This window comes from Falco biarmicus, chromosome 11, assembly GCF_023638135.1.
Source record: "Falco biarmicus isolate bFalBia1 chromosome 11, bFalBia1.pri, whole genome shotgun sequence".
NCBI lineage: Eukaryota > Metazoa > Chordata > Aves > Falconiformes > Falconidae > Falco > Falco biarmicus.
In genome coordinates, this window is record NC_079298.1 from 28,112,796 (window position 1) to 28,139,564 (window position 26,769).

General features: G+C 54.8%; 2 protein-coding genes across 3 annotated transcripts; both read right to left on the bottom strand.

Moving 5' to 3' along the window:
• Nucleotides 1-2,125: 2,125 nt before the first annotated feature.
• UAP1 (UDP-N-acetylglucosamine pyrophosphorylase 1) lies at nucleotides 2,126-9,759 on the bottom strand. 2 transcript variants are annotated; one of them, XM_056356359.1, is made up of 10 exons: nucleotides 9,445-9,759; nucleotides 9,157-9,361; nucleotides 8,264-8,439; nucleotides 7,811-7,983; nucleotides 6,506-6,699; nucleotides 5,946-6,089; nucleotides 5,479-5,667; nucleotides 4,984-5,031; nucleotides 2,949-3,015; nucleotides 2,126-2,691 (listed from the first exon to the last, which is right to left on the bottom strand). In XM_056356359.1, the coding sequence occupies exons 1-10, from the start codon at nucleotides 9,740-9,742 to the stop codon at nucleotides 2,599-2,601; spliced, it is 1,587 nt and encodes a 528-aa protein (XP_056212334.1). In that variant the 5' UTR covers nucleotides 9,743-9,759; the 3' UTR covers nucleotides 2,126-2,598. The 2 variants fall into 2 exon arrangements, with proteins under 2 accessions (XP_056212334.1, XP_056212335.1); XM_056356360.1 differs by lacking the exon at nucleotides 4,984-5,031.
• Nucleotides 9,760-10,668: 909 nt separating this feature from the next.
• On the bottom strand, nucleotides 10,669-26,400 carry UHMK1 (U2AF homology motif kinase 1). Its single transcript, XM_056356073.1, has 8 exons — nucleotides 25,997-26,400; nucleotides 24,418-24,710; nucleotides 21,403-21,594; nucleotides 20,506-20,600; nucleotides 19,491-19,567; nucleotides 16,208-16,306; nucleotides 15,142-15,230; nucleotides 10,669-14,663 (listed from the first exon to the last, which is right to left on the bottom strand). The coding sequence occupies exons 1-8, from the start codon at nucleotides 26,280-26,282 to the stop codon at nucleotides 14,517-14,519; spliced, it is 1,278 nt and encodes a 425-aa protein (XP_056212048.1). The 5' UTR covers nucleotides 26,283-26,400; the 3' UTR covers nucleotides 10,669-14,516.
• Between the last annotated feature and the right edge of the window lie 369 nt (nucleotides 26,401-26,769).

A 26,769-nucleotide genomic window follows, 5' to 3' on the forward strand; every position in this document is an offset into this window, starting at 1 on the left:
GTCAGGCGGGACACCCCCAGAATGCAGGTGATGGGGGGTCTCCACAAGGCCCCATCGCTGGCCTGGAGGGTCCCGCAGGGGCAGGGGCTGCCCCACTCCCAGCCGCTGGTGGGAAGGGTGCCCGTGCCCTGCGTGGGTACACACGGCACGGACACCGGCCGGGGGCTGCCTGGCCCTGGCACACGGCGTGGAAGCAGCGCTGGGGCTCCCCAGGCTGCATGCTGAAGTCGTGGTTTTGCATCATTTCCAGGCACTAGCTTGGCACCGCGGCCGCTGACTACACAACAGGGCAGGGAGAAAATAATAATCGTCAGATCACGTTTATTTTTGTGCAATAGGTAAAAACGTAATTAAAATTTTTTTTTAAAAAAAAAGCATTTTTTTTTTTTTAAGACTAGTGTTTTGGCTGTATTTTATGCCAGCACCCACACCGCTGTGGGAGGAAAGCAGCACCTCTAGCAGCAAGTCGGTGCTCCCAAAAAGTGCTCCCATCCCACCCGGCACCTCGCAGCCCGGCTACAGCCTTGCTCCTAAACCAGCCACCTCCTGGGGCTCCCAACCTGCCTGCTCTCCAGCCGAGCAAACCGAGTCACAAGCAGGGAGAGCCATCCCCTGCCCGTGGCAGGATGCTGGTGACCCTCACTGCTGCCACCAGAGAGGGGCTGCGGTGCCAGCCCAGCCCAGCCCAGCCATGGATGCGGCGGGTGCAGTGGTTGCAGCAGCACAGCTATGGGAGGGCTGGCAAGGAGCAGGCTCACGCGGTGCCCACTGCAGGGCTCTGTGCCATGCCCCACGTGCCACCTTGGATCAGCTGGCAGAATGAAGCCCTTGCCGGCACACAGGCTGCCCTACGTGCATGCTGGCACAAACACAAGCCAGCTCCGCTCTGCTCACCTCCTGCTACCCAGGACTGGCGCTCAGATGACTTGGCAGCAGCCAGCACCACATCGCTCCATCCCAGGACCCAACGCAAAGGTGTCGATGTGCAGAGCCAAAAAATGCAAAGTGAACAACACCTCCTGCTCCACTCCTCCCAGCAGCTGTGAAGCGGGTCAGAGCAGTGATCCCCTCGGGCCCACTGTGCAGACCCTCGCTCCTGCTCATTACTGCTCCTAGGACCACGTGCATTCCCCCAAGGTGGGCCACACCATCCTCCAGCTGCTGCCTGCCCCATGCCAAGGAAGAGCAGCTTTGGGGGCGTCCACCTGCTCCCTGGAGAGCAGATATCCCTTCCTCGCAGTGCCTGCTCCCAGGGCCCAGCAGATGGGGGGCTGTGCAGACCACCCACAGCACTCCGCACCAGCTCCTTGCATCTACTCTGGCCCCCATCCCAGGCCATCCCCCCCAGGACCCGCAGCTGCCAGCCTGCCTTGGCCACACACAGCCCAGCTGGCCCATGGCGAGCCACCAGCAGCCACAGCACCGGCCAGGACCCCCCACATGGCCCCAGCTTCCCAGGCATGCTGCCTGGGGGGGCCAAGTGCTCAGTTGAGCCCGGGGTGCCCGACAGCCACCTTGGCACTTGGGGGACGGGTGACTTTCCCCAGGGGAGCAGTTTGGGCCCCAGTCCCAGCCCTGCAAGGGAAAATCCCCCCCAGGCAGCTGCAGTACAGTGGGTGGCTGTGCCCCCACCCCCCCAGTAGAGGCTGTGGTGGGGCTTGGGAGGAGGAGAGGAGCTGGCTGAGCACCATCTCCCCCGGCAAGCTGAAGGGGAGGCAGCAGAGCTGCTCTGCCCAAGGGCATAGGACACCCCACTGTGGGGATCTGGGCTCCAGCAGGAGCCCTCCTTGGAAAAGCAGTGGGCACGCAGCACAGCCGGAGGGCACCGTGCCAGGCTGGGTTCATCCCAAGCACTGTGGCAGCGCAGCACAGCACACCTGCCTGTTCCTACCTGCTCAGGGCTCGCCACCATTTGCTGAAACTCAAGAGGGAAATGCAGCCTTCCGCTTCCTGCGGCAATGCCCCAAATGAGTGTCACAGGCCAGAGGAGCTGCCTGCAGCCCCCCCGCAGCAAACCCTGCTATGCTGGACAGAGTGGGGCACTTGGTGTGACACAGCCAGCCCTCTGTTCTAGCAGCAGAGCCTCTGCAGAAAGCCACCATCACTAAAACGCCACCAGATGACAGACAGGAGGGACTCACGAGTTTAATCGGGTGCTTCCAGTTGTGCAACATAAAAAGGATGACCAAAAGGGAGGACATGGGCAATGACAAGGACCCTAATAAAAAAAATAGTCATGTAGATTTGAGAAAAATAAAAATTCAAGATTAACCCCAGCCCCGTACCATAAAAATCCTCTGCATGTACAATGACTATTACTATATACATGTTTAAAAACAAATGCCCACAGCCTAGAGCACAAAAAGCAGCACCATAGCTGTGCTTTGTGGCAGGAGAATCCATAAAGTGTTTGGGTTTTAAATTAACATATAAATAGAAGCGTACAACATGGCAAGAACCAAGTGGGTTACATCCTCCTCTGCACAGGGCCAGAGCAAGCAGGACCAGCCCCTATCAGTAACAGCCAAAAACCTTCATGTGTCTGAACTCGCAGCCCAGCAGTGGGACGGGCAGCCTGGCTTGGGCACCATGCTGCCACTACATCCCATTCTTCACCAGCTCGTGGATCCCATCCTCATCGATAATCAAAGGTGCACGAAACTCTCGGTCCTTCACGTATTTTTCCAGACCCTAAGGGAGGACAAGGCAGCTCTTGAGGAACACACCACATGTCATCTGCTCTGCTGACCTCCTCACAGGTGGCTCTGGTCCCCTCCTGTACCAGCAGCTTAGGGGACACTGCCTCAAAAAGCTCCACAGTGAATTCATGTCATGCTTTTGTGGCTTACACCCCCTCCCCGGCCAGGGCTCATGTGTGTGCCCTGCCAGCCCCCCACCCCGCTGGTTAATCTGCAAGGGCACCCGAGCTCTGGAGAGCCAGTACTCACTTCTCCTCCATAGGAGACAAGGGGAGAAATTTCACACTGGATTGGCAGGTCATTTGCATCCTTCAAGCTGCAGAGAATGATAAAAAAAGGGCAGGAGGGTTAGCTACATCCCACCAGGGACACGGGTGGTGCCCAGAGGTCTCACAGATGCCAGTGCGGGGGTCAGCGGCTGTCTGGGGCACCGGTGGCTGCCGGCCCACAAAGACCCCGCCAGTGCAGAGCTGCCCTGAGTTAGTCAAGCCTTGCGTGGCTTCCACAGAGGCGCAAGCTAAAGTTTAGGTACCAGCAGCGACTGAAAGAGAAGAGTTTTAGATGCGGCTTTAATGAGGATCTACATGCCTTTCCGTGTAGGCAACTACAGCAGCACCTATGCCCCTGGCCTGGACCACCGCCCTGCTGTACTTGATGCTGCATGCAAGCCAGTCACCCCTTCCTCCTCCTCCTCTTGCACCCTTGGCGTGATGAAAGATGCACTCACAGCACCTTCCCGTTTGGCTTGTCACAACAGGTCTTTTTTTTAAATATACTCTTTGTTTAAAGCACAGCCTGAGGACACAGGGTAAGCCTGTCTGCTTGCTCAGGAATACTCCCTGCGGCACTGCCTGCTCCTCCTGCCTTTGCCTTTCAGATCAATTGTCTCAGCTCCTCCTTTCTGCACGCAAGCCAGAGCTGGCGAGGACAACAGCAGACCCACACCAGCTCTGCCTGCCCCCGAGAACAGCCGCAGCAGCACTGCTGGGCAGGGTCTGCGGGGGTCCCTAACCGCACTCCTGCTGCCAGAAGCCTTTGTAGGATCCTGAGGATGCTCCCTGGATCCAGCCGGCACATAAGCCTGGCCCCAGGGAGTGCAGCCATGCGGAGCCGATGAGGAACCACAGCAGCACCCCAGGGTATCCCTTCACACCCGCTCGCCACTGCAGCATGTCACCTGTGACAACATCATTGCTGCCACGCACTCACTCAGCCCCCTCCTGTTCCACCTGCGAGTAAATATAACTCACCCATCCTAACCCAGCCCTTGCACTTGTGTTTGCCTTAGAGCTGGATTAATTTCCAGATATTTTTTTGAAAAAAAAAAAAAGAATTGCCGTTAACTGGCATTGACAGATGTGTAGGATAAAGTGCCTCCTTTATCCTACACTGTAACTAGTGTGATGGCCTAGTAATAAGCCTTAAATCATTTGGAGCCTTGAACTAAAAACAAAGACCCCAGGTGTATCCCACCAGAAAGTACAACTTCTCCTGAAAAAAGGGAAGGCAACGGGCTAGCTTGCTCTGCAAGTCATTTTACACTCACCAGCTCTATGTGCCCTGCACCTGCAGAAGAACACGCTGCTATTACAGAAGCTGCTTTAACGTTTCTGTCAACTTTCCCATTTACTTCTGTAAACTTTTGAGTGCTGAGCCAGGGGCTTTCCCTGGTGTCACAGTCTGGATCTTCAAAACTCAAGAGCTGAAGTCACACAAAGCACAGCTGGCCGCCCACACTGAGATTTGCACATGCTACATCAAAGCCCGCTTGCTGTTTACTTTGTGTTTTTAATCCCGTTTCCATCTGCCCGGATGCCTGGCGGACACCGGGAGATGGCAGCCACCTCCAGCTAGGGACCGGCTGGGATCAGCCCGGGCTGTGCTACGCCACGGTGTGACGCACAGCGGAGCGTAACTGAAGGGACACGCCAGCGTGTTTCCCAACAGCATCCTGCCTTCAGGGCTGCGCGCAGACAGCCCACTGCCCTGCATTTGTACCAGCAGCACAAGCCCCTTCCAGTTATCCCCACTTCTGCGGAAAGGAGCCAAGGAGGGAGCAGACGCTGCCTACCGCCCGCCACCGTGAGAAGCGGCAGCCGCAGGGTCCTGTAGTGAGACATGCCCCACCCCCAGCATGCAGCCCCCAGCCCCGTTAGTCACTACGGGCACCTGCTCACCAGCACGCACCCATCGCGGCAACTGCAGCCTGGCACGCTGCTTCACCTACAGCCCGTTAGTGCCTAAGCACAGCCCCGCCACCATACACGCTGCACGGTATAGTTACTTGTCATTGACATCTGCTGGGGTGGCATCTGACCTTCCGTTTGTGACGCTACATGGGAACAAACAAGGGTTAGCAAGGGTGGGGAAAAAACAAAGTCTGGGGTTTGCTGTTCTCCAAACAAGGGTGGCGGGAGGTCTCTGGGTTGAGTGATGCTGCAACCCCAGCCTGGCTGCTGCAGGGGTCTGCTGGCACACTTGGGCTTTAGAAAGCCACCTCATTCTTGCACAAGCAACCTTGGCTATGCAGTAGAGATCGGCATGATTTGGTTCAAAGGCATTCAATCAAGAAGGAAAGCTCCTGCTGACTGAGCCAGCATCCCTCCAGCAGCCACCACCCGGCCCGCACCCAGCTCTACCCCACAGACCACCTGGGAGAAGGGACCTAGAGCTGGTCACTCCAGCAACGCTGGTTTCAGGAGCACTGGTTTCAGGGGACTGCCCGGTGCTTTATATCTGGCCCAGAAAGGATGCAGGAGTGCTGGGAGCAGCAACTCACCGAGGAATGGCAGGGATGCGCGTGCCATTTTCATCCACAAAGTGCCCCCCTGCATTGAGAACCCAGCAGTGGTGCAGGGACATCAAGGCGTGTCGGGCTGTGGTGGGGTTGTCCTTGCCGTTCTGGCTGTCTGCATTCTTCAGAGGAGAAAACTCATCCTCACGCAGCACCTCGTACACCACAAACTTCCTGGTGGGGGAGGGGAAACAGGGCACAGGAGGTTCAGGTTTGGGAAACACGGCTGCTCCCTGTCACTTTGGCTTCTCCCAAGGTCAGGAAGCACCTGTCCCTCCTGCTGTTCACGTCCCTGCTCATCTCAGAGCACAATCATCCACTGCTGTCAAACAGCACGGGAGCTGGGATCCTGTCCCATTGCCTGAGCACAACCCCGGCACCCCCCCAGAGGGTCTCCAAGCTGCCCGAGGAAGAGCCAGCAGCCTGCTCCCCACAGAGAGAAAAGAACATACTTGGAAAACTGGAAGATGTCAAAGACAAACTTTTCCATCTTGATCCCATTGGGCTTCTCCGGTTGGATCAGCTGCCCTGTAGCGATGTCCACATGTGGGATCTTCTTCTCTGCTACATGGTGCTGCAGCTGCGGTTCGTAAGTGCTGCAATGGGCCAAGGAAGAGGTGTCGGTCACCCAAGCAAGGCACATTTCCAGCCTCCCCGGCTCAGACACTGCTGCAGCAGGATGGCTGCTCTGCCCTGGCCCCCAACCCCCCCCCCCCCGCCCCGAGGCAGGGGCTGTTCATCCCCATGGCAGCCAGGAGAGGACAGCCCCACGGGCCTGCACTCTGGCACCAGCGGAATGACCAAGGGGAACTTTAGCTGAAGGAAGGGACCACGTGAAGTTGGGGGTCAGGCCGTGCATGCTGGGGCCAGGGACCAGAGCCCCACAGGCCTCACCCCAGCACAGCTGCAAACAGCTGGAGCTCAACCAGCAGAAAGCAAGGCACAGGTGGCTGGGGCAGCCAGCTCGGCTCAGCACCAGCGCTCCTCCTCCAGCACCCCAGCAGGCCCTTACTTGACTATATCTTTCAGGAAGGCAGTGGTGAAGTAGTGATTGGCGATGTTGCCTGCATTGAAGAGCAGCCGTCCGTCTGGGCCCCGTTTCTGGGCAGTGACCAGGGAGATCTCACTGTACTCCACCACCTGGTAGACACCATCCACTCGGCACACCACGCCAACCGGCTCTGTGGGGTTGGTCTTCTCCACCACCTGCCCAAGGGAAGCACTGTTGGGGAAAGATCTCCAAAGCCCTGCACTTCAAATGTATTCCTGTATCTAGCAGCCCCTGTAGAACGGTGTTTGCCTGCACAGGAAAGTGCAGGGATAGGGATGCTGGAGCCCTCCCCTCCCAGCTGCTTTTGGTGCTGGCGACCAGAACTGGGTGAGATGGCAGGGCTGGGTCACAGGGTGCCGGGTATACTCAAGAGCATGCGGGCAGGATCTGGCACCAAGCCCGCACGTGGCTGGCAGAGGGCATGGATATTTTTAGCACCCAGCCCGCCTGCGAACAGCCAGCTTGCAGCGCACAGGCAGGAGGCTGCTGGTTCAGCAGTGCCATCACCCTACACCTGACCTCCCTCCTCTTCCTCGCATCCTACACACCTCCCTCTGGGCATGGGACCCCCTCAGCAAATCCCTACTCGTCACTGCCACCACAGCAGGGCCACAGGACTTTCTCCTTTCTGCCTGCTAAGGTTTATTTTCTCCTTCTCTCGCTCAGGCCAGGAGGAGGAACTGCTTTCCCTTTCCCAGCTCACTCAGAAACCTTCCAAGGCCAGCAAGCCTTCTCATTTGTTTGTCAGAGCCAAGCCCAATGCAAACACAATCACTCAGCCCCTTTGGCTGTTAATCCAGCCCTTAAATAAAGCTCTGGGTGTGTAACGTCCTACCCGGGAGACACGGGGCTGAGCTCAGCGTCAGCAGTCAGCTGCACCCACCCTGTCCTGGTCCAGTGCCCAGGACGTCACGGCTGGGGACAGCTGGCAGCTTGCACGGGCAGCCCGGATTCCTGCCGCTCCCCACAGCCACCCAGCATCCAGGGCTCCCTGGCAGCTCTTGGGCCCAGGGACTAGGGAACCTGTGAGCCCTAGGGTTGTCAGTGCCACGTTCCCAAGGGAGGGAAGGGGCAGTGCCAGGCAGGGGTCAGTGATGACCTGCATCCCCTGGGATGCCAGACCTGAGGGGCAGGTGGGACTCTGGCAGCACATGCTAATCCACCAGCAAGCTTCTGGTGCTTAGCAATCCCTCCTGACTGCAGCAAGCTGGCAAAGAAAGGATGAGGAGTTAGGGAAGTGGTGCCTGCCTTCCCTGGAAACCATACCTTGGCCCCACAGTCTGCTCCCTTCTCCAAACAGAACCCGATGAACCTGGGGTCAGCCACCTTCACCAGGATGTTGTCCACGCAGTAGACGTGGACGCTCTGCACGCCCCTCCGCTCCATGTCATCCACGATGCCGTGTGCCCCCAGGGCACGATACAGGCCCCCGTTGCCATCTGTAAAGGGAACAAGACACTGGGGATGCAGCAGCAACACTCAGCTGTCCCGTCAACCACCCACACCCATCTTCCTTCCCCATGGAGCCAGGGTGGAGGGTCACCAGCCCAGCCATACCCCACCCTGGTCCTCCCCCCACCAAGATGGACACCTCCCAGCCTGTGTCACCCATGGGCCACATCACGCTGTAAGGCTGCCCTATGCAGGCTCCAAAAGCTTGTTCTCAACACTGTGTCTCACCCCGTGCACCCCTCCCGCCAGTTCCTCCTGGCCACCAACCTGGTGCCATAGCAATCTTGCCCTTCTCCTCCAGCAGGATCTTCCCATCAAACCCCAGGGCAGGCAGCATGCCCTGCTGGAAGAAGATAATGTTTTCCTTCTTCAAGCCAAAATAGCGATGCTTCAGGAAGAACTCCTTGGTGGACTCCATAGTCCGGCCACTTGTCATGATGTACCTGTCACAGCGCAGGAGAGAGATGATGAGCAGTGAGGAGAGGCAGGGTCTCACACCCCTCAGCCCAAACATGGCAAACAGCCCCAGCCACAACACCCATGGCAGGCTTCTTCCCCCTTGCCCGAGCATTCAGAATGATCTGACCTGGTGCGGTCCCACCTCTTTGGCAAGCCAACGAGGGGTTTCACCCCTCCTTCAAACACTCACCTCCACAACCCTACTGCACCTCAGGACTTGAGCAGGCAAGAGGGTGTGCATCGACTTATGGGCCCTCAGGCTGCCAAGGAGGCTGGAAATGACCCACGGGCTACTAACACCAAGGGGGTCAGCACTGACCCACAGGCCCTCGGGCTGCCACCGACCCGTGGGCTACTGGCATCAGCAGAGCTAGCACCAGCCCATGGGCTACAAACACCACGGGGGTCAGCACTGAACCCCAGGCCTTCAGGCTGCCGAGCACTGACCGGTGGGCTACTGACACCCACTGGGCTGGCACCACGCCACGGGCTACGGACACCAACAGGGTCAGCACTGACCCACGGGCCCTCGGACTGCCAAAGGGGTTAGCACCGACCTGCGGGCTATGGACACCAACTGGGCTGCCACCAGCCTGTGGGCTGCTGACACCAAGGGGGCTAGCATCCCTGTGACCCACCAAGGCCACCCCACGAGGCTGGCCCCACCGAGGCCACCCGGGGGCGCAGGGCAGGGCGCTCACCAGGGGATGTGGCAGGGGGTGCCATGCTGCTCCTCCGCCAGCTGTTGCAGCCGCCGCAGGCGCTGGGCCTGGAGATGGAAGAGGGTCTTGCGGGAGGGCAGCCCCACGTCGCACATGCCCTTGGGGTAGGGGACGCCGAGGCGGGTGCCCTGCCCGCCGGCCAGCAGCAGCGCGGCCACGCGACTCCCCGCGATCTCCGCCAGCCCTGCGCCCGGGAGAGCACACACGCGTGGGGCCCGCCGCGCCGGCACCGCGCCGCGCCGGGCCCCGCCGGCCCCCCGCACCTACCGCGGCTCTCCCAGCCCGGCACCAGCCCGCGGTCGCGATAGGCGCTGCCCAGCACGTCCCGCGGCACCGGCTCCATCCGCGCGTCCAGCCCCGCCGCCGCCCCGCCGGTACCGCCGTTCCCGCGGGCGCGGCGGAAGAAGCGGTTGATCTCGACCACGTCCATGTCGCGCAGCTCCGCCGCCAGCGCCCGGCGGGCCGCGTCGCCCAGCTCGGGCCAGAAGCGCAGGACATGGTCCTGCCCGCCTGCCGCCAGCCGCTGCCGCAGCGCCTCGCCCGCAGGGTCCTCTACCGCCTCCATCCCGCCCGCCGCCACGGGGCCGCCGCGCCCCCCCCCGCCGCCCTTTTATAGACCCCCGCCGCCGCGGGGCCGCCAATAGCAAGCGGCGGCGGTACGTCCCGCTCCCTCATTGGCTGCGGGGTGCAATGTCACCGCGGCGGGTGCACCCCGCGCGACGCGTGCCCGCCGCTCACCCAATGGGCGTGGAGGGAAGGAGCGCGTGGCAGCCCGCCCCCTTCCCCAGCGGCGCCGCCAATCGGAGCGGTGGTGGCGGAGGGGCGCGCGTGCCCCCCGCGGGTGCTATGGTAACGGCTGCCACGTCAGCGCGCCGGCCCGGGTCCCTCCGTGCGGGCGGGGCGGGAGCGGCCCTTCCCGTAACGGCCCCGCCCTCCCGGCCCACGCGTGACGCGGCGCTGCGGGACCCCCCCGGGGCGGACGGGCAGCACCCCTTCGCGCCGCAGGAGGGGGAACCTCCCCCCAGCGGGGCAGGCGGGGGCTCTGCACAGGAGCCCCACGGGCAGCCGTGCCCGGGCCAACCCCAGCGCGGCTCCGCTGTGCCTTCCTTAGGGGAGCATGGGGTAAAACCCGCGTGGGCTGCAGCCAGAACCCCGCCCGCCTCGGCCCACGCCCGCCCGGCTGCGGGAAGTTGTGCAAGGCCCGGGGGCGCCGCCCGACCCAGCCCGCGCTCCCTCCGGTGACATCATTTCGGAAACCGTTACGCCATGGCGAGCGCAGGGAGCGCGCGGGTGGCGCCGGCCAGCGGAGCCCGGGGGACACGGCGGGGCACGAGGGGACCCGGCCCGGCCCCCACCGGAATTTTCAGCCACTGAGCATAAGGCGCCAGCACCGCCGTGGCTGGGTCACGGCCCCGTCGCCCGGCCGGCCCGGCACGGGGTGACAGGCCTCCTGTGGCGGCGGTGTCCCAGAAAGTCACGCCGGACAACCGCTTCGTACTGAAGCATCGTTTATTAATCACCTGTATCAAGCACACATCTGCTCAGCAACGCTGCGTGCGGGGTACAACAGCTGACAGGGACCGAGGGGGCGCACGGGGCTGTGGGAGCACCGAGCCCCTCGCGGGGTACAACCTGGGGGCACCATGGTGCTCAGGCTGCCAGCTTCGGAGGCTGGAGAGCAGTGAGAAAACGAGGAATACAACTAAGATTGGAGCTAACTTGTGCTTCGGCCAGTGATTTAAAAACCAGTTTACCCTCCTTGCATATGATAAATCGGTGGAAGTGCAAAGAACCTTCTCCCTCGCTGCTCCCGCGCAGACGCTGGTGGCAGAGGAAGGATGCTACTCTTCAATGAGCGGTGACATTCTGTGTCAGAGCAGCTACAAAACCCCACCACCAAGGAACAGCAGAGCACCGCATTTCCTGGTTCACTCACACGCTCCCAGGGGACACAGCCCCTCGACTGCCTGCTCCAGTGGGGGGAGGAGGGCTGCATCCTGCCCTGGCATCCCACCAAGGCAGCCCTCCCCAGCTGGCTCCAAAGGCTCCATCCTTCATCCCTTTCCCCCCACTGCAAGCAGAGCTCTCCCTCAAAGGCAGCCTGTGGGTTTTTACGTTTAGCTGTCGCCTAGCTAGGACATAGGTGGGTGCTACCCCAAGGGCTATATTGTGTCAGCAGCACAGAATGAGAAACCCAGCAAGCATCTGAGTAGAAAGCATCAATGCTTCTGCAACTCCAGCCGGCAGTACATTGGAGGTGAGGAAAGCCAGGCCCCCCAGGCACACACCACGACAAGACACCTTGGATTGAATCACCACACACACTTCGGATACAATCTACAGAGTTAAGAAACTCACAGGCTTTAGCAGGGCTGAAACTTATGCCATGCCACCAACAGATCACCGAGACACTAGAGCGAGCTTCAGCTTGACAGAAAAAGGCTTTGAAGGTAGAGGATGAGGAATAAAGATAAAATGCTTCTGCTCCAAGGAGCTTCTAAACCTCCTTGTACCCCACAGCCTCCGGAGGGATGCCAGGGGCAGAGTACAGTGACAGGGCAGAGATCAGCATCTTCCAACTCTTGCCAGGAGGAAAATTAAAAAGAATAATTAAAAAAAGCAGCTTTGGGGGTTTTGCCCAGCTCAGTGCTCAAGCCTGAACAATGAGCATCCAGAGAGAAAATTTGGTAGCAGGAGTTTGCATCTTGAAGATTTATTTAGCTCCTTTAAAGCAGCTGAACAAAACCCTAGCCAAAATCTGGTAGAACAGCTCTACCATGTTGCAGGAACAGGTTGTAGCTCCTCTCTAAAGATTAATCCTGGCACGGCTCTTCATCTTTAGTTGCAAGTTCAAAGCATAGTTCTGACTGAAAAAGATGTGCTCGAAAGATGACAGAGCAGCTCACAGCCCCAGACAAACACATGTGAGAACTTAAATGCACTGAAGTTCTGCACCTGCAGCCCAGCATCTCCCTGCCCTGGTACCTCTGTAGGTGACAGACCTCACGCCCCACACACGGGGGAGCTCCCCATGTCCCCACATGGGCTGGCACTCAGCGGGGCTGGAGCTCTCAGTCTGCTTCTGCCAGCTGACAGGCACACACGCAGCCAGCTCAACGCTGCTGACACAATGGCATCCAACACGTGAATTTTGGGCCAAACTGCTTTCACCCATGGCTCAGCCCACCAGGGAAAGCAAAAACCCAGAATTGAGGAGGTCAGTCAACACCTACCAATGCTTGGAGTGCTTTTAACACTCCTCCTCACATAGGAGAAACCTTCACCCAGTTAATCATCCAATTCCTCCCAGACACTAAAGGTGCTTCACTGCAAGGACAGTTACATTAAAAGCAATGAATCACTCACTCCATCTATGCAAAGCTGCTTCACAGCTATGTACACCAAAGTAGCATAATTCCCAGAAAAAGTCTGATGGGCAGATCACACCTTAAAACTCATTGTGGGATTTCCCCACTCCCCTCCCTGGAAAACCTACCACCTCAAAGGCAAGAGAAAAATTCAGAGAGATTGGTCCTTTCTGGGAGAGTTTGGGAAGGGCCACAGCAGACAGGACTACACACCAGCACAGGGAGGAACTCAAGCTCCTGAAATGCTACAGACATCGGATCTCCTGACATACCGCACACACGTGCACAGGGCAAAAAAATTTCAAGTGGAACTTTGAAGTGCGGGATTCCAGCAAGTCCAGCATCAGCAAGACGCAAAAAGTAAACTGTAAGGTAATTCAGGTATTATTCCAGGGAAGATCAGAGATGGTTCAGGCAGCTGCCTGCAAGTGTTTCAGCTGGAGAAAAGAATTCACGAGGGCTCTCCTCCTCACAAAAACTGCACCAGGGCCATGAGCCAGGATATGCTGGTGCCCCTCTAAGGAGGGCTGTTTCACACTGCACTTGCCAGGAGCAAAGTGCCCCCTCTGCAGGGAGAGGGTCCGCTGGGTGCACGGGTTTGCACCCCCCTGGGAAAAAGCCACCGCCTGCCCCAGACGGCAGCTCCCACCTGTGCACTGAAGCCACAGCAGCAGAGAGCATGCTCTGGGGGGAGCAGCCATGCTGCTCGCCCAGGGATTTTTTCCCCCCAAAGCATGTGGCTGTTGTCCCTGATAACCCGGAACGACCTTCTCCTGACCGGTTAAGTCTGATTACTGACAGAGCCCTTTCCATACAGGATCTCAGATTGCCTCAGGCCCTTTATGTAACCTACGAAGGACCAAAAGTGTCAGTGCTTCTAACCTACAAGTCTAATGGGTTAATGCAAAACCAAAATGCACAACACAGAAAAGCCAAGCGTGGGACCTTTGACGGACAAATATTTGTTCTTTCTTACAAGACTTGCAGGGCAGGAGTCCTGCTGAGATACAAAGAATACTGTGTGCTGTAGCACTCTTTTCCAAAAATACCACCTAAGGACGCTTACGTATTACAGATGATTTGGCACCAGAGCTAGGGAGCATCAGTGCCAGCACAGGGTATAAGCTAGAAAGATGACTCCACACAACAGGGTTTTCATATATCACCTCAGGCTACAAAGTGCTTACAGGTCTGTTGGGACTGAGGCTGCACTGCTCTGACCACACGTATCCACCAGCAGCCCCTGCCCACCCCAGGCATACAAGCAAGTTCAGCTCACCGCAGCGTCACCCACACCTCGCTGCCTAAGCCCAGCACGCCACGTGGGCCAGGCCGGACGGATGGCTCCTCTCGGGTCATGAGGCAGCGACAGGGTAACACTGTAGGCTCAGCAGATCCGATTTCACCACCTCCCTCTGCTCTGTGTGATGTGAAGACTCAAAAGTCCTCCTGGTTTGGTTTAGAAAGGATGGTGCTTCTGCTTGTTTATTTATTAGAGATATCAACAAAAAGCAGGTAAGCCTTCCTCCTCCTCCCCCACACTGGAGAAGAGCACATATGTTACAGGGATAGGAAATCTTAAAGAAATCCTCTCCTCAGAGCAAAGTCAAGTGCTAAGGCCAAGACTTTCAATGGCCTCACTTCAACCACTTACAAGGGCTTGCCAAGATCTGCTTGGCCTCCCAGGCTCCCACAGTCACCACTCCTGCCACCCGAGCGCCCGCCGGGGCAAAGCCACACACCCGATGTAAACGAGCAAGCACAACATACACACAAGCACACGCTGAAAGCCATCCCAGCCTCCTCTGCACATCACAAAGCAGCAGTAAAGGTTTCAAAGCCCAGTTAAAGTCCTTTGCATCTCTCCTTCACAGATGACTCTGAAGCAGGGCTAGGAAGCTCTTTTGTACATTCAACTGTAAAACACGTGAGGAAGAGGAGCAAGACAACTCTCCTGATTGTTGCTACTGCCTACAGCAAGTTTTGGTACAGATATCCTCTCTTATAGGCACTCAGTGGGTAAAACGTAGCCACAACAAACTTGCCATCAAAAATCTTTCCAGTCAGCATTTTTTGGGCAGCTTTGGAATCACCAGCATTTGCATATTCAACAAAGACCTGAAAAAAGAGAGAGGAGAAACAGGACTTCCAGTGCAGCATGCCACTCGCTCCCTCCCACCCATGCAACCGGGGAAACTGTTCCTGAACAAATTTTTCCCCTCTACCCTTGGTTGAGCCCACAGCAGTACAGCTAAAAAGGAAGGAGCTGCATCTCTGAACTGGAATTTCATCTCTTGCTCCTCATTTCTAAAGGGAGCGTGCTCGGTAAGGTGGGACAAAGTATGATGCTGCTCTACATCTTCTCCCACCCCTTGGCTTCTCCTCATCCTGCCCATATCCCGGCTCCCCTGCTGAAGCTGTCTGGGCACCTCCCAGGTTAGGCAGCCTTACATAACGGGGAAGGAACCTGTGCCATCCTTCAAGATAACCAGCTATTTTTAGCACTGTCATCAGCCAGGAGATTTTCAGGAGCTGAGAGGCAGTCCTGCAGCACATGGAGTGTATGTGGGAATACACAGCCTCTTAATTCACTTACTTGGCCTTTACCAGGATTCTCCTTTGGAATAAGCAAGGAAACCACTGGTCCATATTTCTGACACTCCTCCCTTATGTCTTCCAGGATATCTGACAAAGGAAAGAGCTGGTTGTCTTGCGTTTTGCAAATGAGAATGAGCCAAGAAACAAACAAAGGCCAGATGAACACATCAAGAACACTCAGTCAACATATAGCCTTTTCCTTTCAATTTGAAATAAACAATCAAGACGTGCCAGGGCAGAAGGTGACACTGCTTAACAGCTGCATAATGAGACAAGTGTCTGAACCAAGGCTCAGAGCACAGACCGGCAGGCAGTGAATCCCCAACGGCACGCTCTGGAGCACATGGACAGTGCTTTTCCTTGCACACAAAGTCTGGCCTTCCACTAGCTAAAACATCTGGGATCTGTGAGTGCTTTTTTTTTTTTCTTTTTGTTATGGTGCTTGGAGGAGGGGAACTAAAGTGGCTGCCACAAACCCTTCTTTGTATGAGCAGAACCCAGTCTCTTAAACTCATATCCCCAGAGCTCTCTAGCTTTTGCCACTCACGTGGATCTGAGAGCAAGCAAAAATGCAAATTCCACTGACATGCCTTGCCACCTACCATGCATAGTTTTTGCTACAGTTTAAGAACTCCAATGAGGTACTTCAGTTCTCTGCTGAGATATTGGATAAGTTCATTAGCAAATTTTTAAGGATCTCTGCTACTGGGCTCCACAGTCCTGTACATGTCCAGTGGAAGCTCACAGCCACAAACGCATTATGAGGTCTGTTGGCATTTAACCAAAGGAGAAAAAAAACTTTTTTTTAATTTATTTTTTTTTTTTTTTATAAAATCTGGGATCCATCAAGAACTCGCTACAAGCTCTGCTTTCTGTTTCAATCTCTTAGTCTATTCTCTGTTGGTATAGTTGACCCACTGGTATCGAATCTCAGCTGAGCAGCTCTTTGTTTGCTGTTCCTGAGCCTATTAATTGCCCTCCTGCTTGCTCTCACGTCCCCAAAGCCAAACAAAACAGTCTGTAAGATGACACTGCTATATTGAAATTGCATGGCTTGCACCAACCTTCATATTCTTCTTCACACTGCAGAGAAGCGTCACTTAGAACATTTAGCAGCCTCAGCACAGGCGTGGGGAGCATTACCAAATCTTCGATATGGGGAGCTGTTTGAAACACAAAGAATTAGAGAATAGAAATCAAAACCCAAAGGAGCAAGAAAACAGGAAGATGACTCAATATACACTATCATACACAAGCACTTACTGCTCTTTGCAGTAGTTCTGCTTTCTCTCCACTACCACCTGTGTGCCCCATTTCCAACTTCTCTTCACTTGTGCACTGAGACGCTCTTCCAAAGGGTTCAGCGCACTCTGCAATTATACTGAGGCCAGCACCTGAAATTGCTTTTAAAATTACAAAGCTAGCAGAAATTAAGAATAGAGTTACGTCTGCTTAGCTCAGGTTCAGAAACTGATGTGACCTTAAACGCTATGCTAGTTAAACAAACTGCCCTGTATATACAGAGACACGAGATGAAAGAACTACTCTGCAACTTGCCTCTCCTGCTACTGCTCCGAGACAAGCTGAAAACAGGCTGGCCAGCTTCTGCAACTCCAATTCTTAAGCTCTACTAAGGCACAAGCCTCGGCATTTCCTAGGGTATCTTTCAGTTCTTCCCTAAACCCCATGTAAACCATTCCCCCTTCAAAATCCAACTGCAATGCGCTGTTTTGAAGACCACCGGTGCAATCTTGCAAGAGAAATGGGGAAAACTACTTAGTTACTTAAACAATGCAGTGCTGTAGAATGAGGCATAGCCACAAGAAGGTGGCCGCAAGGTGGGTGAACAGTGATCCTGTCATCAGCTTTACAGGAGCAGAAATACAGCCCGCCGCCACAGAGCACATGGCTCTAGAAAACAAGCAGCTCCAGGATGGCCTGGAACAGTGTAGCAGAGATGCTAGCGTGGAATAAAGAAACAGCCAAGGTGGCCAGACTGAAGCCAAATTATGGGAGTCACGTCTGAGAGGCCACTCAGTCCTCTAGAAACTCAAAACAGCAGGGACAGTACCACTTTTCCACAGACACATTCCTGAAAAGAACTGGCAGGCCAGTCAGGAATTTAAGACCTGGGAGCCCAACTTGCAGTGCTTGGAGAGTGTTAACGTTTTGTTTGTATTGGCAGCTACAGTAGCCAAACACAATAGCAGTATCTCACAGTTCCCCCACTTGACAGTGAGAGAGGGGAGAGAAAAGGGAAGAAACGGCTCCAGTTCTCCCATCTGAGCCTTCTGACTATGTTTACAAACATAGTGGGCCATTATTTCCTTGGAAATACTTTTCCAAGCTAAGCACACAATACAAATGAGGGAGCAGACATCTCTGCTAGGCACAGACTGAAGGCATTGATATCATAGTGCAAGAGATGACAGACAAGCACACACACTATAAATCTCCTCCTGCCTGACATGGAAGAGTCCTTATGAAAAGCTTAGAGTATGAAACACCTTATCAGTCTAGACGACGCCCAGACAGGACTGTGGGACAGCCCTTTGAAGAAAGGTGCTGCATTCAGATAACCAGGCATGCTCCAGCTCCAAGCAAACCTCTGGGACCATTCCTCCACCGGACTGTTGGCAACCAAGAGACAACATCAGATGGAAATGGGAATGAAAGGAATATTAAAAATATTTAAGTGTTGCCTCGGTCTTGTATGTTGCCCCTTTTGTTCAAGTCAGTCTGTCCATTTCACATCTCTTTTTCAGACAGGGAAACAAACCAACTCCTAGGACTCAGAGCCATCTGGCCTTCCCGTAACCAAGTGACAACTGCATTTCTTGCAATACCCTTCCACCTTAGGAGGTACTTTCTGCCCAGCCCTTCTGGTCCTCTTCAAAGTGCCAGGTGATACCAACCACTCTGACAACAGAGCCTGCAGGCAGCTCAGGAAAGAAGTTGATGAACTTGAAAGTCAAAACTTGGCTGTAAATGGCAAGGAAAGCCATTCTCAGCTGTCTTTGCTCTCAACAGAAAAACCGTGTCCAAGTGAAAGGCAACGACAGATCGTTTTCTGACTTCCCAGGAAAGCAACAGTAAATGCTTCTTTGTGCAGACAAGTGTATGTACAAGTTTGGCAAAGCAGAGAACCAGCAAAGAGAACTACGGAAAACTGAAGCTGTTACATAAACTCGTAGGGCTAACCACAGAAGCACCTTCCCAGGTACAGTCAGAGGCCTGTGTTAAAACTAGACCAGAAAGTACTGCCAAAATACTATTCCCGCTGCTCTAAAGCAATACTGGCTGCAAGGTTCAGCCACAGAAAGTGGCTTTGATTACAACAGTCCCAGTTTCTGAGATGCAAGAGAAGCCTGAATACAGGAGCGAGTTTGTTATTACCTTTGCCTAATACAGAGGAACTCCAGTATCTTGACATGACCTCAACAGGCAATATACAACCTTCACTGCAAGGTACACCAAGCAGCTCAAAAAAAGCAGGGCTAGATCCAAGGGAAAATGCTAGCCTAGCCAGAAGCTGGATGCCTGAAGCATTAATTTATGCTGCAGAAAAACTGGATGCAGAGCTCTTTGCTGGTGTTCTTGAAAGCAGGCAAGCTCTGGAGAATGCTACCGTGTTGCTTTTGGAACAGAAAACACGGATATGGGCCTAAACACAGCCCATCTTTTGCTGACAGCCTGCAACCCACATGGGGCTGGTCCTGGGAAAACATCACCATTTTATTAAATTGAAGAGAAAGTGCCAGTGAAAACAACACTGACATCTATCCATGACCTGCCACACAGGCACCAGAGGAGGCAGGCCAGTCACTGCAAAAACAGGCTCGCACCACAGGAACACAGTGGGACTACTGGACCTGAGCAGAGGAGGCAGGAGCAGATGCTCCCACCACCCTAGTCACTCACATTCCTGGCTTCTGAACTGGGAAACGCCTGTCTTAAGAAAAACCATCCACTTGCCACAAATAGCACCGCACTCTTCAAAAGCACCTTCACGGTCACAGTACTAGGTAGATACCTTAGTTATTTTTGTCCTTTCACGAATGGCGCTGCTGATACACTCTTGGTCAGTTGGATCTGGGCAGAATTTAATGGGAGTCCAACCAAGGAAAAAGCGACAGCTCACAGAGCAAGAGGGGCAGGGCAGCACTGAGAGCACAGGCATTGCTCCGACCCGCCTGCTGTAGTACCACAGAGGGCTGGCAAGCGCCAGCAAAGAGCAAAGGAGCAGCAACCAGGCCAAAACCAGAACCACCACAATTTAACTGCACTCGGCCCTGCTTCCAGTACATGCTGAGAAAGCCGTGAGCACGGTTGACATGCACAGCTTACCAAAGGGAATGCTGAAGAACGGGCTGCATAAAGCCTTCTCAGCGGAGGCTCGCTTTCCTTGGTCACAATGAAGCATGCTGGAAGAGAAGACACCTTTATGACCTTGCACGTGACATTCCCGCATCAACAAATTCAACTCGGGTTGGAAGCCAGTACAGAGGAATACCCTGTCTTTGGGGTGCTTATGGTACAAAGAGAAGAGGGAGAAGCATGTCTTCCAATTCACAGCTAAAGCACACCAGAACGATTCCCTGAAAGCATTTTGGGTACATGGTACAGTAGGGCATCCTTCTCGATGTCTCTCAGCACCAGATGATGGAAGTCATTTACAAGTTCACAAGGAACATGGCACGTTCCAGCTCCACGTCCCCGAGCCATTCAGCCCATGTCTCAGGCACACATGCAGACTCAGGAAAGAAATCACACTCCAAGGAGCTCCCACATCTTTCCATAAATGGGATTCAAAGCAGGTAATAGCCCAGGGCTTGCCTGAGAACATCCCCTACTCGGCTTTACTAGAAGCTCCTGATGTTATTTCTGCCAAGTTGTGTCCTCAATCACTCTGTAGCCTCAGAGCAGAGTCACAGGACAGCAAAAACAATCCCCACAGCAGACCTCTCAGTAGGGAGCTGCACAAGTGCATTTGAATCTTGACAGTGGTGGAGGAGCAGCAGTGTCTGTCTGCTCCCCTCATTTCTGACAACACTCCCCTAAAGCATCAAAGTCTGCAGTCTTCTCCAAATACAACCTCATTGGCAGGAAATGCAAAACACTGAAAGAGCAAGTAATTAATACAATGACTGATATTCTTTATGTGCTTATTCCAAACTGTGCCAAAATCAGAGGAGCTGAAGCATCTCCGCTAATGCTTGCACTTGTTACTAGCACAGCAGAGGGAGATTTAAAAAAACAACAACAAAAAAAAAAGTGTTAGGTGTGGGCTCTAAGTTACCAAGAGCAAAGTATAAGACTTCACAGAGCACATCTTTAAGCAACAGTAAATATTATAAGATACCTTTTGATAAGGTCTCTGAGGTGATAAGCTGGAATGGCTGAATTAACCACCCCTTCACTGGCAAATATGCGATCAATGATGGCAGAACTGTTTGTCTGGAACGAAAAAGAAACAGTGCTTAGGGAGGAAAAAAAAAAAAAAAATCACCAACGCAAAGCTTGCAACATCCCACCATCTTCTGGACTGCATGCAGAGGGCTCTGGTACTGTGGCATTTTGTGAGAGATCCCCAGTGCTCAAGCCTCACATGTTAAACCAGCAGGCCCAAAGCAGACAAAGTTTTTCCCCGTTTCCCTGTGCAAAAGCTGGAAATTTCTAGGCACAGCCAAATTTGCTGCTACTGTGGATGTCATGATGGTGAAAGGATACTTACTGGGAAGGGGAACACAAAACAATATTGTTTCATACAGAACGAAGGACAGAGTCAGGCTCTAGGCTTGCAGCACAGAGCCTTCCCCTTGTTTTCTCAGGATACAGACTTACAAGAAGATCCCTAAATCGGAGCTACTATTAGACTAAAACCAGCAAATAATTCCTCTGTCATTGTGCTGCTGAACTAGCTGGCAGCCATCAGCCATACATTTCATTCTTGCTTCTGTGCCACACTACAGCCAGCGCAACTCGCCTCCCAAACTCTGGCAAGACACAGGCTCCACAGACTCCCGGATCCCTTAGCTTTCAGTAACCTGAACACAGGCAGCCTTCAGACATGCCAGACCCACAGGGCAGGCGGGTCTTTATGGCTCTGGAACCTTAATTCTCCAGGCAACAGGATTAGAGGAACATCCTGAAAACACTCTCTAGTTGCCAGGTGCTAGCTCACAAATCCAGGTTATGAACAAGAAGCAGGAGGACTTGTTCGATGCAAGCAAGAATGCCTGCAGCAGCTCTCACTCACCTTCCATTCCTGAGATTGGACTGTATGTTTCAGTTTCATTCCTGAGAACATTTCCAGTAAAACAATTCCCAGACTCCACAGATCCACAGCAGAGGTACACTCCGTCTCGCTCTGGAGCCCTGCCTGTGCCAGGCAGTTCTGCAGTTCTGCCTCTGGAGCCCGATACCCGTCTGTCTGAATATATTTCACATCCTATGGAAGATGAAACACACAGAAAACATTAATCTTCCAGATCCAGGTTCTCCACTCTATCCTTAAATCAGTCCACAGACATCCTTCCAAACAGATCACCAAAATACTACCGCTACATTGACAGAAAGCGTTGTACAGACAGTCATGTTAGGCAGGCAGTTCAACTCGCTATACTGCTGTGCTGATGAGGAAAAAAACCCCAGACTGACTGGAAAACATCTCCCAGCAAAACAGCAGGCACTCCACTAACATCTGATCACTCTGAAAGACAGCACTGCTGGGAGGAAGAGGCTGGATGTCACTGCAGACTGGCCCATTAACTCTCATAAGCGCAGAAGATGCTAGAAGTTTCAGGATAAGTCTCGGACACCCACAACACGCTCTCACATTGGCTGCATGAGAGCACAAACAACCCGGTCTGAAGAGTGGGGATCAGTAACAGCTGCCATTATTCAAGTACTGACATTCTCTGGAACAAAACATTGAAAGAATGAAGCAGACACCTAACGCTCTCACAAGGAAATTATCAAAGATGCTTCCCACGCATCTCTTCCTTCTTCCCCTTGCAGCCAGAAGTGCTGCGGCAATCAACACCTGCCCAGCTGCTGTGGCTGGCTGAGTAAAATAAAATGCCCACCCACTGCCTCCTTAGAAGAAAACAGGAAATTATAGAACCACACAAGTGCTGGCTGGAGGGGCTGCTCTGAAGGTCTCCAGTCCAGCCTCCTGCTCACAGCCAATACCCCATCAGCCAGCTGTGGCTTTGTCTAGCCAAGTCTTCTAAGGGTCCAAAGACAAACTGCACGCTGCACCTTTTTAACACGGGAGGGCTCATTTTAGACACACTGATGCAACTCAAGGAATGACAGAGAAATAGGCAAGCCTACCTCCTGAACAAGGCGCAGGATTGGGAATTCTTACCAGGGGAATATATTCAAACCAAAGTTATCTAAGTTTCTGATTGAAAACAGAGTTTACAGAAGACATTTTCCGGCAACAGAGCTCAAAAGTGGTTTATGAACTTAAAAAAAATTGATACACAAATTACCCATCAGAGCCCATCCTCCTATCAGCAAAGAGCAGAACCTCCAGCATGGCAAAATCAGCAATTTAGCAGCCCCACCAAAAAACATTTAGAGATAGGGAAAAAAATGTGGTCAATGGCACCAGCAAAAACAGCAAGATGGAATTTCACTCCTACCATCTAAATAATTGTGAGAGATATAAGTGGCTGAGACCTTGTGCTATGTACAGCTATTATCTGTTACACAGCAACAATGTGAAAAGTTATGCAAGGATAAGCTCAGCAAAGCTATCACAAATAAAAGTAGTATAGTCTTGACTCAGACAAGGAAATCATGCGTGTATGCTGCTGCCCAAGGCAGGGGTGGGAAAGCGAGGGGAAGCTGATACCCGGTGCACATTCAGAGCAGGGTCAGAAGGTTAGTCATATAGCCAGCATATTTTTGAGAACAGGCAAGGGCAAATCAGCCCAAAGAAAGCAGACTGGCAGGAACCACAGAAGCAAATAAAACACCTGATCAACTATTATGAGGCAACTTACAGAGCAAGCAGCAGAACACAGACCTGAATTAAAAAAAAAATCTGCATTAGACACAGGACACCAAGAGAATGTTTTTTTCTGATAGACAGCAACAGATTACCAGCAGAAACCAGCATTCAGCCAAGAACGTGGGAGAAGTGAAGACAACATGGAGGAGTTAAGAAGTACAAACATTAAAACCAGCTCCTGTATGAAAGAATTCAGAGACAGGTCACCCACACAGTCCTCTGATAGTCACAGATCAGTGGGCTGTACCATCAAATACCAGGTAAACCAGTTAAAATAGTATATGAATTTAAAGCCTCTAAATGAGTAAGACTGCATGGAATAGGGACAAGCCAGGACAGCGTCTGCACAGAAAAACCATAGCCTGTTTACTAGACTTACTGTCCATCACCCAGTGATTAAAGGGCTAAGAGGTTACCTGATGAAAAACTTTACTGATACCCCTCACGGGCCATTACTGAGAGAGGTAGGGGTGAAAAAAACCCTATCAAGCCTACAGCAGAACCTCCTGAGGCTCTCCACTTTCATCAGAGGCCACGGAACACAATAAAATGGGCAGGGACAAACCTACAAAACCCAGTACAACCAAAACAAAAAAGTGACAGCATGAAGAGGGAGTGAAAGCCCAACAAATGGGAAAAGCAGAGCAGGACAGGCAGAGATCTGTTCACATCAGTAAAGAGTGGACCCTGCCCACCCACAACCACAGTATGGGCTTTCATCAACACAGTAACATGGGAAAGAAATATTAAGACTTCCTGAAACAGGGAAGCTGCTGAAGATAGGATGAAAGTAAAGACAGGCATAAGGACACTGCCAGAGATAATGCAATTGATTGGGGAGGCTCACGGTGAAGCCTGGATTATGACTACATACGATAAGGGATGATAAAAGGACATTCCACAGATCTGGGTGTTCCCACTCATCTGACCACATGAAAACTAGCAAACTTTCCAGGAAGCTGAGACATCGCTTTCATCAGTGCATCATTAACTTTGGAATTCGTTGTCATGTGTAATGCAAAGGTTAAGACGTCAACAGAAACCAGAGAAACAGAAACAGACAGAGAATGGGAACACGAGCTCCTGTTTCTGGGGTCAGACAACATTTTAGCCTTTTCCAGGAAACCCTCTGCACCAGCTCAGCTACTGCTCTCATCAGGTCACGTCAACTGCTACGCTCATGAGCTGAAAGCATCACAGACTCACACAAACCAACACAGACAACTGCTTTGAGAGCAGCATGTTCCAAACCTGATTCCCTTCTTTGAAGCTAAGTCCAAAGTCAATGAGCTTAAAGCACTCCTCCTCTGCACTCCACAGGATGTTGCGTGGCTTGAGGTCTGCATGCACGTAGCCTTTGTGGTGCAGGAAAGCCAGGGCTTCGAGAACATCTCGGGCGCAGTGTTGGATCATCCACATGGAGCAGCCCTGGTTGCTGGAGTGCAGCAGCAGCTCAGACACGCTGATGTCCAGCAGCTCCAGCAGGAGACAGCGAGACGGGCCATTTGCAGAGTAGTGGTTGGTGAACACGCCATACAGTGTCACTATGGTGAGACACAGTGACAGGCATCAGTAACAAGCAATTACACTGTCATCATGTTCCACCACTCTCCACTACTGCCCAGAAGACCACAAAAGCTGCAGGAGGCAGCTCATCTGTTTTACAAGGTGTGATGTTCAGAGATGGAGAACCAGATACCACAGGCAAGCGGCAAGGGAAAACCAGCCATGTCACCCCTACGGGCTTTGGAGGACAGGCTGGTCTCACAGCACCCTGCCAGGCTCTGCGAAAGCGACAGGGATGGGTGCTCCCGCTCAGGACAATCTCTGGGACATGGATAAGCAGGTCCCAGTAGGTAAAACAGAGGTAATACCACCCTTCTTGGGATGTGTCAGTCTCCTCCTGTGACAGACCTAGCACAGTGGGAACCTGAACTCTGTCTGGGTGTCTAGGTATTAAAAAGCATTAAAAACCCTGTCGCACCGACAAAGAAACCCAAAGAGAAGCAGGTGAACCTGGGGGCTTCCAGCAGCCGCCTCTGACACACAGGCTTCCTCCCCCCACAGGCTCATTCCCACCCACACGGCAGACCAGGGGCTCCTGCCACAGTTGGGGGGCTAGCAGGGGGGCTAGCAGGCAGCACAGCTCTTGCTGGGGCAGCTCAGCCAGCCGTGCCCAAAAAGGGACTCTGGGGTGCCCTGCCTGTGGCCACCTACTCTGCCAGCCCAAAGGGTGACACCATCTCCTGCTCCTGCCCACCCCAGGGACGTCACCTACAGGCCCCCAGCCCAGGGAAGGGGTGGGGGATACCCAGGAGCCTGCCCCGGGGCAGGGGGGTACCAGGAAGCACCCACTGCAGGGACACTGCTTCGGCGTGTCTGGGCACAGGGCCATCAAACCTGCCCACCTAGGGGTGCCAAGCTTGGGAGGTGCACCGGGCTGGTGGTCCCTGGGGGGGACATGAGGATGGACACCGGGCTGGGGGTCCGTGGGGGGGGACAGACACCGGGCTGGGGGGCTGGGGAGGGGGAATGCACTGGGCCGAGGGTCCTGGGAGGGTGGGTGGGGGTAGTGCACCGGGCTGGGGGGCCGTGGGGGGGCCGGACACCGGGCTGGGGGGCCGGGGAGGGAGGGGGGGCGCACCGGGCTGGGGATCCGGGGAGGGCGGGGAGGGGCGCACCGGGCTGCGGACCGAGCCCTGCCAGCGGGGCTGTGCCTGGGGGCGAGGGAACGCGCATTCCCAAAGGGTCTGGGGGCTCCCCTCCCTGCTGGGGGGTGGGGGCGCCGCCTGGCCCTGGGGGGACCCCGCGGCGGCCGCGGTGCCGTTACCGATGTTGCGGTGCCCGCGGAGGTGCTCGAGCGCGGCGCGCTCCTTGCGGAAGCCGTACTCCGCGCAGTCGGCGGCGGGCGGGCGGGCCCCGGGGCGGCGAGCCGGGCCGGGCCGCGGCGGGGGCGGCACGAACTCCTTGACGGCACCGGGGGGGGCCCGCGGGTCCCCGCAGCAGCGCACCCGGTAGACGGAGGCCGAGGAGCCGCTGCCCAGCGGCGCCTGTACCTCCCACAGCCGGCCCAGCGCCTCCAGCAGCGGCGCCGCGCCCCACACGCACCCCGACATGGCGCCGCCCCGCCTCACATCGCCCCCCCGCCGCTCCCGCTGCCCCGCCGCTGCCGCGCCACCGCCGCCCGCCCCGGCGCCGGCCTCCGCCGCGCTCCGGCCGCCATGACACCGGAAACGGGGCGGGGCGGTGGCGGCAGCTCCCGGCGGGACCTCCCCTCCCGCGGGGCGGGGCCGACAGCGGGGCGGGGCCGACAGCGGGGCGGGGCCGACAGCGGGGCGGGCCTTGCCCGCGGCCCCTCAGCACCCGCGGCCCGGCCTCTCCTCAGGCCCGCAGCGGGCGGGCTGGGGTCCCCTCAGCCCCGGCGGTTCATCCCTTCAGCCCCGGGGCCAGTCCTCCCCTCCGCCTCGGAGCGGGCGGGCCTGTCACCTCAACCCCGAGGCCTGTCCTCCCCTCAAGCCCCGGAGCGGGTGGGCTGCGGTCCCCTCACCCCCGCGGCCAGTCTTCCCCTCAGCATAGGAGCAGACAGGCTTCGGTGCCCTCAGC